The sequence below is a fragment of the Pygocentrus nattereri genome, chromosome 5 (genome assembly GCF_015220715.1).
Source record: "Pygocentrus nattereri isolate fPygNat1 chromosome 5, fPygNat1.pri, whole genome shotgun sequence".
Taxonomy (NCBI): domain Eukaryota; kingdom Metazoa; phylum Chordata; class Actinopteri; order Characiformes; family Serrasalmidae; genus Pygocentrus; species Pygocentrus nattereri.
The window spans coordinates 32054086-32070256 of NC_051215.1; the positions used below are offsets into that span (position 1 = coordinate 32054086).

The 16171-nt window shown below is 38.6% G+C and overlaps 2 protein-coding genes across 3 annotated transcripts; one reads left to right on the plus strand and one right to left on the minus strand.

The window, feature by feature from the left end:
* Positions 1-364: 364 nt before the first annotated feature.
* Positions 365-11592, plus strand: dapp1 (dual adaptor of phosphotyrosine and 3-phosphoinositides). The gene is made up of 9 exons (XM_017690484.2): positions 365-491; positions 4016-4138; positions 6412-6545; positions 6651-6781; positions 7071-7118; positions 8120-8182; positions 8267-8352; positions 9261-9348; positions 9564-11592. The coding sequence occupies exons 1-9, from the start codon at positions 430-432 to the stop codon at positions 9585-9587; spliced, it is 759 nt and encodes a 252-aa protein (XP_017545973.1). The 5' UTR covers positions 365-429; the 3' UTR covers positions 9588-11592.
* Positions 11176-14589, minus strand: lamtor3 (late endosomal/lysosomal adaptor, MAPK and MTOR activator 3). 2 transcript variants are annotated; one of them, XM_017690486.2, is made up of 7 exons: positions 14460-14589; positions 14155-14209; positions 13997-14031; positions 12920-12978; positions 12663-12796; positions 12500-12563; positions 11176-11908 (listed from the first exon to the last, which is right to left on the minus strand). In XM_017690486.2, the coding sequence occupies exons 2-7, from the start codon at positions 14161-14163 to the stop codon at positions 11835-11837; spliced, it is 375 nt and encodes a 124-aa protein (XP_017545975.2). In that variant the 5' UTR covers positions 14164-14209; positions 14460-14589; the 3' UTR covers positions 11176-11834. The 2 variants fall into 2 exon arrangements, with proteins under 2 accessions (XP_017545975.2, XP_017545976.2); XM_017690487.2 differs by lacking the exon at positions 14460-14589 and adding an exon at positions 14324-14437.
* Positions 14590-16171: the final 1582 nt, after the last annotated feature.

Genomic DNA, 16171 nt, shown 5'->3' on the forward strand with positions numbered 1-16171 from the left:
TATATATATATATGAGAGAGAGAGAGAGAGAGAGAGACAGAGAGAGAGAGAGAGAGAGAGAGTTTGTTTCAGTCCGTTTTGTATCCATGCATGTTTAGCCCTCATTTCAGAATTTCATAATCTGCAAACCCCCTCATTTCCTGATGGAAATTATGGGCGCTGGGACAATAATATGTGCCTTTTTAAAATTTCTAAATATGGAAACGGATCTTGGCGTTTTGTCCATTACGCACTCAGCAAATGCAGTGGGATGTGAAGCAAGTGTCACAGTGCCCCCTCCCGTAAAGGCCAGGGCACCATCATTCCCCTCCGTGTCGTCATTATCGGGGGCGTGGCTGTAACTTCCTCTTGCACCAGCCTTCAAGTTCAGTAGCGCTTCGGCTTCGCGGCGCTGAGGTGAACAGGCGCTGATCCCGCAGCTCCTCAGACATGAGCGTGTGCAGCTCCAACCCCAGCTGCGGGGAAGATGTGGACGAGCTGGAGGCTGTGAGGTCAGTCTTAATCGTGTTTTTGTGTAACTGTTTATGGTAGTTTGCAACGGTTCAGCTCCAACAGTGCACAGGTATATAAAACTGTAAGAGCCGTGTAATATTTAGAGGTTAATCTGTATTAATTTAATTTAATGTTCCCATAGTACTTGGGCAGTATCCTGTGGTACAGTAGTGTAAGTTAATAGACCGACATTACTGCACGATGCAGATTACTGTAGGACTACCATTGACGTCTCTCATAAGAATTAGCAGTTAGGTGGCCAAAAGAAATTTAATATATTCATTTGTTTAACATTTGGAGGCTCGAATCTGCTGATTCTGCCTAAAAATCCGCAAGATGTACCGCCTGTTTTTTTTCATGTAGTCGTTAACATGAAGGGTGTTCATGTTTGCTGAAGTCAGTGACTGGTTAAACCAGCCACACCACACAAATAAAGGGCTCTGCTGCTGCCATGTCTCTGGTCCTGCCATGTAACTGCTCATTCTTATGAGAGATGTCAATGGTGGTACTACAGTAATCTGAACTGCAGTGGATCTTCTCAGTACATCAGCATGCATCACCCTTTAAAGAGGTTCTTCAGTAAAGGTGGGGATTATGCAGAACAGTAAACACTTAAAGACCAAACTGACCCTATAAATGGCTCCTTGCCTGGTTAAATGAAGATGGAAGACGTGTTCAGTCTTCAAAGAACTTGTTTTGTCGCTTTTCTGAGTGAAAGACACTGAACACAAAAACACGTATTTACCCAATTTTATATATATATTAAAAACAAAATGTAGGTCGTGCAAAAGTTGTCACATTTATACATTTATGCCTATTTGATGTTTATCTTTCATATCTGTAGTATGTTAAAATCAGCAAATAAACAGAAATTGTACCCTACAGTTTGTAGAAAAATGTGATATTCAAGGTTGTTCCAAGTAGAGGATGTGTTTCTTTCACTTAGAAAAGCAACAAAATATAAAAGATATATCTATTTCTTTTTCTCTCGGTGTCTGCAGTGACATTTTGTTTCTAGCAGTATCTGAGCTCAGGACTGTCTTTTTCTCTAAGCTATTGGTAACCAGCAAAGATACTTTCTCTAGATTGAGAATCTTGTAAGTCGCTCTGGATAAGAGCGTCTGCTAAATGCTGTAAATGTAAATGAATGTAAATATAATTTGACGAGGGCGTTCAAACCTTTGCTTACGACTGCATGTAGTTCTTTAAAAATGTTTCATGTAGCACCAAAAAGGGTTCTGCTACTGTTACAGTGTTTTTTTTTAGCACTATACAGTGTACACTATAAACACTATAAATGTCACTGGGGTGGTAACCTCAAAGTTACGACTTCAGCACCTTTAGTTAGGAATCATAACTGCACCATATTTCACTTCAGTTATATTTTTTGACTTGTATTGACTCTACAGGCCCTGTCTTGACTCCAGGCTTTTATTTTACTGTTCTGATTGAAAACTTAAGTTACGCAGTTGGACCTGAAAACCATTGTTGTACTTTTAAGGCAAATTTACACTGTTTATACCTTGAAGAACAAAAGTTGTGCTTGTTCAAAAACTTTTTTTCTGACAGTGTTGAGACACTTTTGTCTTAGATTGTATAGCAGTTATTCCCATTTTGGGACACTTGATCTTATAGAGAAATTAACATATTAAATTTTAACCTTGATTTTTTCAAATCCTGTCAAACTGTGTGGCTAGAAGGTAAGGTACATGTAACCCATTCAATAAAATGAGTTACTGCTCACTGCTTGCACCGCATGTTCAGCTCCCGACTTCACACCTTGTTACAGTGATATGAAGCAGCATCATCCATTGGAAAAGAACTGATTCTTTAGTTTGTTTGGCAGCTATAAAAGACCCACATGACAGTTTTGTGCCCTAAGTCCAACTTAGAGGTAGGCGTGGAGGTAATGAGAATTTTTATTAATGAAATACAATCTGTTTGGCTAAACTTTATGGGGAGTTTCATTCTGCTATTTCTGTATGAACAGTTCAAGTGGAAAATCCCTGTGGTAAGTATGAGGAAATGGGGCTTTGATTTCGCATGTGCTCCGATAGACAGAGAGACGTACACATGTCGTCAAACAAAAGTTAGACCTCTGTCTAACAAGTGTAAAGTTAGACAACTGGACTCCGCTAACAGAATTTCTAAGAGAGGTGTTTTGGTGTTAAAGTGTAGCTGCATGGGTTTTTCAAAATCTCTGCATAATTAATTCACTGGTGTTCAGTTCAGAGTGGTTAGGTGTGAACTGAGGAGTTGTACAGAAGAACTTACCGTTTTCAGATTTTCATATACAGACACTTCAAATCTGTGTATTCAAATCTTTTATAAATGAAGCCTTGGTCATATATATATAAAGCATATATAGACATTTTATATACAAAGCATAACAATTATGGAACCCACACAAGAGTTTTTATATTGTCACTGACTTTTTCACTCTTTCAAATATACATTATTAGCTGATTCATCATGAAATTTAACACATTGTAAAGGGCCACTGGCGTTTTCAAATTCTGCAGACAAAAACTAATGATAAAAGTGGAGATACAAATTGTATTCTGACAGTGACGATGTGTCATCTTGTAAACCAGCAGGAAATCTGCTCATATTTTGGTTTTCAAAAAGGAGAACGCTGGTGGGAGGGTGACAGAGGACAGGTCCTAAAAGGGGGACACGTCATAGATAAAGAGGATACAGTGTATTCGTAATCGTTTTATAGAAAACTTTTAGAGACGTGTTTCAGATACGTGGTTCCTATCACCACCACTGTGAACAATCCAGACTCAGAAAGTGTCTCTAGAACACAGCACGTCATGTCACGTCAAGCCATTTTGAATGATTGACATCTTAGTATTTAAATTCTGCAAAAAGTTTTTGAATAATCAGTGGATTCTCCTTTAGTGTACAGTGGTCTCAGTGCTTCTTTATCTTTCTCTGAACACAGTAAGTCTGAATACTGGACTTGTGGTCTTATCTCAGTATTAGCATTTTATTTTCTGTAGCCTTTACTTGGCTGGGAAGAGACACACTCTTTCAGTTGTTTCAGTGTGTTTTTATAGTAACGCCAGCCTTGTGCCGACAAATGACCCATTGCTTATCACTTCACTGGCTCTAAAAGACATCTATGACACGTTACCTGTATAGACAGCTGTTTGATGCAGCAGCACACTGTATATAAAGCCTCTAGCAACATGTAAGTGAAGTATAAGAATAAATGAAAAAAGCAGTTACAAATGAATTCAGCATGTTTGAGACATTTGATAGAGGAAAAGCATTTCGGAGATTCCTAAACAGAATCATCAGTTTTATCTTGGCAGACTGAAATGAATTTCCTTGATGTTGTCACCTGGAAAAGTTTCCATTACAATAACTAACACACTCTCTCTCTCCATTAAAATAACACTCTCTCTCTTTCTCTTTCTTTCTTTGTCTTTCTTTCTTTCTCTCTCTCTCTCTCTCTCTCTCTCTCTCTCTCTCTCCCTCTCTCTCTCTCTCTCTCTCTCCCTCTCTCTCCCTTTAGCTGGTACCACTATGATTTGTCCCGCCATGCCGCTGAGGCCCTGCTCTTGTCCAATGGTGTTGATGGAAGTTTTCTGCTGAGAAACAGCAACAAGGGCCCTGACTGCTTTGCTATTTCTGTAAGGTTAGTTACTCTCCACATGTTTATCACTTGCATGGTATCTTCCTCTGAAAGGCTGTTTACACAGGAGTCTTGCTATCTTTCATCGTGCATTTCAGTGATAGCAGTCTGGGTCTTTTATGTGAGGGCAGTGATGATAGCAAGGTTAAGCCAGCTGTTAGAGAATGCTTTAGTGCTGCTGTCTGACCACTGTCAAACCCTCCTGTCTCAATAGCACTTCCGATCAGAAAAATATTTGCTCTAGTTTTTCAGTATGAACTCTGAAGTAGGAGGCTTTGGGATTAAGCTACAGTGCTGAACACGATCACTTTTTATGCCTTATTTTCTTTTTCTTTTTTGTCTTCCCTTCATTTGTTTCAGTTCCCCTTTTGCTTTTAAAAACCTTGATATGATTATTTTGCATATAGCTCAGCCCTCTCCCTTCCTCTAAATGCAGTTTAATTATATATTCAAAAGAACTGCTGGACCATCAAGATTAAACTAGTTTCGCACTCATCATGCACTGAAGCTTTAGTGTAAATGTGGTTTTTGCTTCCTCTGACAGATTTTATTGATGTATTGATGTTGTGGCGTTAATATTTTGTTTTCTGTCAAATATTGATATTTACTCACAAGTAAAGTTTGGGCACTCTGTTCAAATTCATTGCTTTTGAATTTCTAAGTGAAAATGGGTTAATACACACTCTACAGATGACACTTCTGTACATTTGAATGAGCAGTTACTGTTTCTTTATTGAATTAATGTACCAAAAAGAAATGCAACAAAAAAGATGGCTTGTGCAAAAGTTATGGCACTTTTTGTGTTTGTTTTTTTCCTGTAGGTTAAAACTTTAAAGTTTGTTCGTGAATTTATTTGTATTAGTTTATTTATTATTATTTAAGTTTATTTAAGCTTATTTCCTGTAGGGGATCTGTTATACAATTTTCACTGAGAAAACCAGCAAAACATGTACTTTAACCAGGGGGTCTTTACATTTTTGTGTATGACTGAATACTTACCTTATATCTACACTTTGTCCATTTTATCAGCTCCACTTACTGTATCGGTGCACTTTGTAGTTTTACAGTTACAGACTGTAGACCATCTGTTTCTCTGCACAATGTTAGCCCCCTTTATCCCATTTATCAAAGGTCAGAACCCCCGCAGGACCAAAACAGAGCAGGTAGTAATTGGGTGGTGGATTATTCGTGGCATTGTAGTGACATTGACACGTTGGGAAGTAAAGTTAGAGGCACTAGTTCATCTGTTGCTGCACTGTGTGCTTCTAGTTCTTCATCAGTGGTCAGTTTCTGGCCACAGGACACTTTTGACTGGACATTTTTGGGTGGACTATTCTCAGTCCATCGGTGACACTGAGTTGTTTAAAAACTCTAGCAGTGCTCCCAAGTGGCACAACCATCTAAGCGTTAACCCTATCATCAGGAAATCGTGAGTTCGATCCCTGTTGTTGCTCCAGCCATCTGTAGCTGGGAGTCCAAGAGAGCACAATTGGCCTCGCTCTCTCTGGGTGGGTAGGATGGCCCCCCTTCTCCCCCCATCACTCAACGTGATACTAATCAGTGCAAGCATCTGTTAGCTGATGTAACAGATCTGGCGGTTGGTGCTTTCCTCTGAGTGCGTTCGGCTGTCCCGTGACGTGAGCGGCAGTTCAAAAAGAAGCGGTGGCTGGTTTCACAGGTCTCGGAGGAAGCCTGTGCTAGCCTTCACCCTCCTAGCATTGGTAGCATCGTATAATTGGGGGAGTCCTACGTAGCGGGTAGAATTGGAAATGACTAAATTGGGGAGAAAATCAGGTAAAAAAAAAAAAAAAACTCCAGCAGCACTGATGTGTCTTATCCACTCGTACCAGCGCAACACACACTAACACACCACCACCACGTCAGTGTTACTGCAGTGCTGAGAATGATCCACCACCCAAATAGTACCTGCTGTGTGTGGGTTCCTGTGGAGATCTTGACCATTAATGGGTTGCTAACAAGTTTAGCAGAGAAACAGATGGACTACAATCTGTCTTTCATTAGATAAATAAAAATGTTTTCCATTGTCATCTGTTATTCTTTCCAAAAGTCGTTCTATAAAAAAACGTTACATTTTGGAATGAAAGTTGTCAATTGTAAAACTATTAAGTGTGCAAGTATGGTAAGAGGACCTGATAACATTAGTGTAGATACAAGTTAAATGTGCCTAATCAAATGGCCAGTAAGTGAAAAATGAAGCTGCCAAAGACACAGTAAGAGACCCTTATTGGACTGAAAGTCTCGGCTGTCTCCTCCAGGGCAAAGGACTCAGTGAAGCATTTTAACGTACGCCGGCAGGGTGGCAAGTATTACTTCGGCTTCAATGATTTCGCCACTCTTCAGGATTTCACCAGTCATCTGGCCAATCAGCCACTCCTGGGCAGTGAGACAGGTCTGCCAAACACACATACACGCTAACACAACCACACATATATTTTCTTTTTTCTGTCTCTGTTTCTATAGTGACTGTACTCTCTGTATCATTGCCGTTGCTTAGGTAACTTGATAGTGCTGCGGGTCCCTTACCCCCGACAGGTGGAGGAACCATCCATCTATGAGTCTGTATGTGTACACACGGCCATGCAGACAGGACGCCACGAAAGTGACTTGGTCCCCTCCGCCCCATCAGTATGTTAGCACCATCTTACATACTCACTGTGAAATAATTTCATGAGAATACTGAAGTTTACACTTGATTACATAAAACAGTGCCATTTTTTAATGAAAATCTTTGTTCATAACATGAATTAATGTTTCATTTGCTGAATAAAACATTTTACAGTGAAGATACCAAATTTGTCCTGTTAAAAAAATTGTACTTGTCACATTCGTTCAACAAAAATCTGATTTCTTAACAGTTCTATCACACATATCTGCAGACTAGACTTCATGTTGTTCACTGTATATTTTCCTGCAGCTAGGAACAAAAGAGGGCTATCTGGTAAAACAAGGAGCTATTATAAAGGTAAGAAAAGCCAGATGAATTCTCACTTGCTGCATACTGTATATTTATTATATACAAAACTGCATTTTATACTTTTATTCACTGTCAACACCTCCTAAATGGTAAACTTACAGACTTTTAATGAAAGTTAGTCATTTTAGGCAATTTATGTAGGTCCATTTATCATGAAATTCCGACAAAGTGTAAAGGCACACTGGCATTTTTGTATCATGTCAAAAAAAGAAATGAAAAAAGGGAAAAATGGAGATGGAGATTTTCCCTGGGCCAGGTGACCAGTTTTCTGTGTATCTGTGTGGGTTGGTTCCTACAGTCCAAAGACATGCAGTCAGGCCACATGGAAATGCTAAATCACCCATAGTTGTGAATGTATGTGTGAATATGTGTGTCTGCCCTTTGATGGACTGGCAACCTGTCCAGGGTGTTTCCTGCCTTCCGCCCAGAGAGAGCAGGCATAGGCTCCAACACCCCCTGTGACCCAGGGGGTTAAACAGCTTAGAGAGTGTGTGTGTGTGTGTGTGTGTGTGTGTGTGTGAGAGAGAGAGAGAGAGAGAGAGAGAGAGAGAGAGAACATTATATGTATTATATGACAAACAGTTAACACTTTGTCATCACAGTTATAGTGATAGCAAAAAGATGTTCCAGTTTCTCATTGAAAAAAGCTGCAAAATTCAGTCAAAAGTGTAGAAGCTTTCAATTTGGACATGATATTTTATTATAATTTAAATTTGATACGTTCTGTATGTCCAATATTGTTTTGCAGAAGAAAAAAAACGTATTTTGTCACAGCAATCAGGAAATAGTGAGAAGACATCTCAATACAGAATGTGAATGTAATTCAACAGTTAAATAATAAGGCAAATTAAATGTCTCAAAATGACTAACAATTCTTGTTTTTAAGGGTTGATATGTGATAAACAATTACTATTTGTAATGACATCACAGAGTCATTGTGGGTGTTTCGATTGTATTTATCTGACAGCGTTTCTCTCATTTTGTGCTAGAACTGGAAACAACGATGGTTCACACTGAACAGAAATGAGCTCAAGTACTTCAAAGACAAAATGGTAAGTTTAGACCATGTTGCAGTTAGTATAAGCACTCATTACCATTTGCCAAGAATTACTTTTTTAATTACTTTTTTCTGGCAGTTTGTAGAGCCCATTCGTACACTGGATCTGACCGCATGCTCGGCTGTTCAGTTTGATTACAGTCAGGAGAGAGTTAACTGTTTCTGGTGAGAGCCCTGATTCAGACACTGCCCTTACATTTCCCTCAACGTGCATGTATGGGGGGTTAGTTTCCTGTCTGCTCAGCTCTAAAATGGGGAACTGCAACAAGAAACACACCTAGGGAGAAAAGACAGCTCAGCACACTCACCCTCTTCACACTGGCCTCACTGTGGTCTTACACACTCTACAGCTTATTATGCAGAAAGCCACTCTAAAAACCCACTTTAATGACTCCTCTATTTGGCACTTCTTATGCATTACTTACATACACTTTAAAAAGTGTTTTGTCTGTTCAAGCTAAAAAAATTATTTAATGTGGTAACAAGCAATAGAACTAGTTTTTCTAAACTCAACAAAGACTTTTCTTTCAGTAATCTTTCATTCAGTGTGCTTATTTAGGTTGAATAAAGCTAATTCATTCACTTGTTGTTGCATGAAGTCAGATTGAACTGATGAAACAATTTTTTACAGTGTACAGTTGTGTGGAAACATTTGAACACCCCTCATCAAATCTCTGTTGTCAGAAGAAAACCTTGTATCTCCAAAATGGTAACTTTACAGTAGAAGGAAAAAATATACTTTACTTTTAATGTAGGTCAATGGAACCAGACAGTAATTTTGGGCTGTTTCTTTTGGTCCATTCATTATGAAATTTACACACAATGTAAAGGGAAACAGGCATTTATTAAATTATGTCAAAAACTGTAAAATGTAATCTTCAAATGTAATGTGCAAATACTTTTGTAAAGTGGATAAACAGATCTGAACCTCTATCAAAAATCAAAAATAATCGCAAATCGCAATATTAGTCAGAAAATTCGCGATTAGAACTTTTCCACAAATCGTTGAACCCTACATACAACTGTACTCCCTTTCTTTAACCCTCTGTCTCTCTTTTCATGTCATGATACAGTCTAGTGTTTCCTGAAAGGACATTTTATCTGTGTGCAAAATCTGGCGTGGAAGCCGACGAATGGATCAAGATTCTACGTTGGAAACTGGTGAGGACGTCAAAAGAGTTAGGAATGACCAGGAGCTGTTAAAGTATTATTAGAAAGCTTATACTGTAGTGTTGTAGTATTGCATTCTAATATAAACATGTCTAATTTATGATAGTCGTCCTTCTGGAATATTAGTCTTGTTAACAATCAATGATTAATTACAGGGAAAGTCTGGTCTGCTTTGTCTAACAGTAACCTCACCCTGTTTTTTCCAGTCACAGATAAAAAAAGGCCGGTGATGATCAGAAGGAATGAGAGTGAGCTTTGTGCGCTGCTAAGAAAGATACAAGAGGATGTTCTGATAGAAAGGTCAGAGGTCTGTAGATCATTAGGGTCTAGACTCATTCCTATGGCCAGTGTAATCTGATGTCAAGGCATTGTTGTGAAGGAAGTCTATAGGAGATAATATGGAGATAATGTGTCATAATGACACTTTCCTTTCTGTCATGCTGACCACCTCTGAGGACGGGAGATTAAGGATATCAGATTAAGAAACATAGTGGATCTGATGACATTTAAAAATGGGGCTTTCAAAGAAAACTGCTTATCATTCTGACTAATTAAACAGTTGTCTTTTCACTGTGGAGCCACCTGTACTGCACTGCTGCATGGTGTGGACAAAATAAGAGAAACAGCATGGGAAAAAAAATTAATTGACAATCATTGTTACAAAGTCAGCTAAGAAGAAGATTGTCAGTTTTATAGGAGGTCTGAAAATCAAGTTTGAACACCCCCGGTCAAATTACATTTTATTAATTTTGAAATTTTTGAAAATATGTTAACATGTCCAGAATGGTCCATGCAGGGAATAAACTTAAATCTCTTTAGTGCAGTTTTTATTTATGTCTTTTTATATCTATTTGCTGGGCACACTTTTTTCCGCAAGGATGTTAAATTCAGCAAATAAACAGTACTTGTGCAAAACTGTACAGAAATGTGTTCCCTGTAAAGGAACTTTTTTTTCACTTAGAAAATCAACAAAGCATGTAATTTGACTGGGTGCCCAAACTTTTGCATATGACTGTATATATGAAGCAACATGCAGCCAAATAGACACCAAAGTACAGGTGCATCAGTCACGTATACTGCAGAATTATTTATATATACAGCTCTGGTGAAGATAAGCAGTGGTCTCAAACCAAAGCTCACACATAAGACAGTCAAGTAAACACTACAGCCTCAGGTTGCCACAAAGACTTTTTCTAATCAGTCATTTCTACAGAAAGCCAACTTTTAGCTGTTAACTGCTGCCAGCTGGTATACGCAGCCACTTCAGTGGAGGCCTTCGGTCAAATCAATTCATCATCCAGGAAACATGAGGCCATATTAAAGAATCAGGTGCACTGTATTGCCCCCATGTGCCCTGGCAAATTTAAGTATAGCTGCATGAAAAGGTCCAAACCTTCCACAGATCTGCCCCTTACTACACCCTGTACAGAATGTTCTAGAAAACACAGTATGAAATAAATGCCTTCTTCCTTCATTCCTCAGACAACTAGAGGCTTTACTACATGAAGAGCGATAAACAGTTCTATTAAACAAAGTTATTGACTTATGTAACAGCTTTCTAAGAAAAAACAAAGTTATGAAGGCAAACGATGGCCTTACTTTTAACTCTGTACTTGGATTATTTGGCGTTTCCAATGTTTTGTCCACACCCTGTATACTTCAGCATTTCTGATGCTTAAGTAGATTTTTATCTGACGTTTTATAATGTGACAGAAAACTATTTAATAAGATGCAATATGGAGTCAAGAGAGATGACTGTACACTGTAACACATGGTTTGTTGGTTCAACCTGAAAAAAATACTCCATGAAGTAAAAAGCAGTTTTACTGATTTTATTCCACTCAAATAAAGACTGTGCATGAAACAATGCAAAGCAAAATTTTAGTCTAGGTGAACAAAAGCAGTAATTCACATCAACGGAAACCTCAAAAAACACTTTAAATTAACTTCTGTCCTGTTCCACTTTTTACAGAGTATCAAACAAACGTAACATTTATATTTGGCTGATTTCAGTACTTTATTTCTTTGACTTTTCTTGTGGATGTGACATACAAAGGCTCTTATCTGGCAGAGAACAGTCTGATTACCTTGTTAGATAATCTGAGCCTGAATCTAGACGGAGTATGTTTTTCAAATAACCCAGCTGGAGGATGCAGGAAACAGTATCTATTCTCTTTGCATTTACTTCTGTAAAAAATGTAAATCTTCAATAAATACAAAGTATTTTTGTACATCAAAGTCTTAGACAAATTTATTTATTAGCAGAAAACAACACAAACAGAAGGGGTTACATTCATAATAGAAACATACAGCATCAAGAGCAACTGACATAAAATTCCATTTCACAGCCAACATCATACTAGTGTGTGTGTGTCAACACAACAGGGAATTGTAGCGATGTCCAAGGTGCATGTGTGTGGCTCTCATGACCTGATGCAGGTGTATGATGTTGCAGTAGTTGTAAATTTACGTGACTCCTAAGCGACCTCTACCACCTGCCTCAGTTCCTCAATCAGCGGAACAAGCTCCTTCTCCAAACTGATGATCAAACCTAAAAATAACAGTTGCAGAAACACATCAGTAACTGATACTACCCACCTCATGCAATTATCAGCATCGGTTTCCCAGTATGGCTGTTCTATATGATATATTATCTGGTGAAAATAAGCAGATGTTTCAAACCAAAGCTCACAAATGACAGTCACTAAACACTACAGCCTCAAAGACAGCCACAGAACCCTTTTACTTTACCTTTTTTCTTACATTCCGACATGTTTACATCAGCAGAAAGCCAACAGCGGGCTGATAATTGCTGCCAGTTGGCTCCAAAATGGTATATATAGGCAGCCATTTCACTAGAATTTCACTTCTTTCAATCAATGTGACATTGAAGAACTGGATGCTCTGTTCCTTATTATACTGATGTGAGAGACACAAAATATGACTAAAAATATATAAAACAAGGAACAAACCACTATGCAGCCTCTCTGTTAAAGCACACAACTTTGGCATCAGAATTCCCTTGAATCATCATACTCCGTTTAAGTCATGATTTACGAGTGTTCAAGCCTAACTGTAATTGTAATTCAAGTCCTAGAAAAGTGAAACTTGTCACTCATTCACATTTCTGACAGACACTCACCTGTGTTGGCACTACTGCTTGCAATGAAGCTGATCACTAGGGGTAATCGGTTAAATTGCACAATCTGACGAAGACAATCATAAAAACATCACTTAGAATCAATTAGAAATTTCAAGTGCAAATAATTAAGTGAAACTGAAATTGGGTTCATGAGTTAGAATACCTGATACGTGTTGTAGTAGCAGATGATGCTCTTGTTTTTGGACAGCCCCAGCTTGCTGCCCTGATCTGTGGCCAGTGCAAAGGTGGAGAGAAAGCCTGGCCGCAGAGCGTACTCTGGAGCATTGTCATTGGCAACTTCATGGAACATCATCACCAACAACAGCAAAGATTATTCACAAGCAGTACAAACAGTATGGAACTAAACCAAGCAATGGTTTTGATACTATAATCACTGACTATTGTAGATTACTGTATTACCTTTGATTACAGGAACGCCATCTCTGTCTGTTACTACTATCGCATGTAGTCCTTCAACCCTAAAAAAAGTCAAGAAGAGAATTATTGCTGTATACTTAATGTGAGCATTTAACTAGTTGAAATAATGTTGAAAGTTAATGTATGCTACACTCTTTCTGAAACATTTGCTCTCATGTAACTTCATTCTTACCTGTAAAAATTCAGGTTTTTAAATTAATTCAATATAAAATCATACATAGATTAGCCACCTTACAAACAACAGAACTGGGGTCTGATTCCCAAATGCAACCGTCGACTCTGTTCTGTGCATATGGAAATGTGTTAATACTACTTTTACAAGAGTGTTAAATCTTAGTTATATCCAAAACCTCCTTTTTGTTTACTGAGTGACATTTTTACATTTATTCAACTCAATGTGATTCTCTGGGTTTACTACTGTTAAGAAGTCAATCACTCAATTTTACTTTACTTCTAATTTTAAAATACAGAGATTTTGGATTTTTACACTTAAGAATGGTGAATTGTGACCCATTGAAGTTATGACTACAAATACGGCTGGGCAATATTACAATAATTATCATTATTGTGATATTTTTATGTCACAATATGGCTCTCTGGGCACATCACGGATATTGTCAGAACTTAAACACTGCCCAACTGCTTGTTTGATAACAAAGACTGCATAACTGCTCTTGTTTAAGTGGATTTTGAGCGGCTCAGTATGTTAGATGTTGAACACAATGTATTCATTGAAAATGTGGAACTATGTTGACTGTTCCAACCTACCATACATCAAAAAAACAGATATTGTGACTTATCATGTATCGTGAAAACGTTGTGATATTACATGTTTGCCATATCACCCAGCTCTAACTACAGGGCTGAAGAAGGCCCAGTCAGACAACACAAGCTAGGACCACCATGTCATCAGCTACTGGAAATGATGTACAGACATTCTCGCTGTACCATCATCACTTTATGCATGTAACTCGTTACCTGACTGACCAGAAAAAAGAAACGCTGGTTCTGGACACAATAACTGCTGAAGTGGGTTCAGGTTGTTACCATGCTACTTACGTTGGCAACTGCTTGTATAAGTATCTCTTCAAATCCTGCAGTCAAGAAATCAGACATATTACGTGTGTTATCTGATGTGTTGAGTTAGCTCACACTGAAAAAGCTCAAAAAGAGCATCACAACTTCAGACAGACAGGGAACTTAGCTAAAGCACTCACATCTGCCATGTCGTCTTAACCACTGCTGGCTACGAGTAGCCCTGTGCGCTGCTCCCTGCAACAAACCGGCAAATAAATCAGTTAATGCGGCTGGAAATCAAATTAATGACATAAACAGAAATGAGTGGACACTGAACAGGTCTGTATTGCACCACAAGCAGATCTGGACCTGTGTCAGCGAGCTTCACTGCTTTACCAGAAGACTCCGAGTAGCTTATTATAAACCCGCGGCGTCATTCGTGTACATTTAAATATAGTTAAGTAAATGAGACGTAGAGAACTGAACCAGCCATTCGCGTTCTCACCTTTATCTGCACCGTTTTGAGGGGTTCCGTGTCTTGTTTGCTGTGTTTATCACATGACACAAAACATGTAGACTTTCCTGAACGTCACTTCCCTTCCCGCTCACCACTTCCCCTGTAGCTTCAGAGTCCCTCTAGTGGCCCGTGAATGTCTTATTCAGAGCGCAGAAATAGAGCTGTTCTTTTATTAAAATACACTGCCTTTAAGTCCAGCTCAGTCCAGCTCAGTCCAGCTCTTTATTTATTTTTAAATTCTTAAATTCTTCTTATTCGTTATCTTGGTTCTCTTTACTTTAAAGGGCCCATATTTTAGTTTTCTTCATCTTTGAGATCCGCTTAAGACATTTGTGCTGCATTTTGTACCAAAACCAGCCGTAATTCATTTTTATTTGATCGTTTTTTGGCCAGTTTGTATTGAAATCCCTGTAGTTACTAAATAATAAGCCTGGGATTTGAAGGGGCTAAACAGCCTGTTTTTGTTACTGTGCTTTGATATACTGTACCCTCCACAAATATCAGCACTATTGATGAACATCAGGAAAAACGCTGTAAAAAATATTTATTGTTTATATATATTTGGAGCTTTCTTTCAAAATATTAACCAAAAACTAACCTTTACTGTAAGTACAATGATTGAAAAAAGAAAACCCTATATCTTGTCAAGATATAAATATTTTCTCAAGGGTGCGTGTGCTGAAGTTTTTGGCAACACTTCCTTAAAAATTTTGTGCAGCCTCCTTTTTCAAAGTCCTCTCCCATAATGCTTCATGAGCATGGAGAACATGTGGTGAGGGATCTGAGACCATTTCTTTATATAGAATCTCTCCTGGTCCAAAGTCTGCACTGTGGACTCTCCTCTTCAGCTCACACAGGTTGCCTGTGAGGTTTAGGTCAGGGGACTGGGGTGGCCATGGCCACATAAACCTTACTTCTGTGGTCAGCGAACCATGTTTGTGTTGATTTTGAGGCCAGCTTTGAATCGTTGTCCTGCTCAAAGATCCAAACTATGGCCCAGTTTAAGCTTCCTGGCTGAGACAGTCAGGCTTTGATTTTATTTCTGATGGTACTTCTGTGATACCATGTATCCAAATAAATTGTCCAGGGCTTTTGGAATAAAAACAGCCCCACAACATCACAGATCCACCACCATACTTCACAGTGGAGATGGGTGCTTTTGAGCATTGCTATCTTTGTGTCCAAACCGAACTTACCTCTGGTGTTTGTTATGAAAATCTCTATTTTGGTCTCAACTGACCACAAAGCATGGTCCCACTGGAAGCTCCATTAACACTGGGTAAACGGTAGCAGCTTGAGGTCATTGGTCCTTGACAGCAGAGACTTTCTTCTGCCAAACTCCACCAAACATCTTGTGGTTATATAGGTGGTGTTTGGATTGCAGTCTGAGAGACATTCTGCCCCCAAAACCTAATCAATGTCTGCAATTCTCCATCTGTGATCTTTGGAGATTCTTTGTCCGCTTGAACCATCCTCATCACTGACTGTGGGGCTGGTATAGATATGCATCTTATTCCTGGCAGATTCTTAACATCTCCAGTTGTTTTAAGTTTCTTAATTATTACTCGGATGGCGAAAATGAGCATTTTCAACTGTTAAGCTATTTTCTTGTATCCGTTTCCTGATTTGTGCAGCTCAACAACTTTTTGTTGTACATCACTGCTGCATTTTATGATCTTTCTTATAGTGATGGATGACTG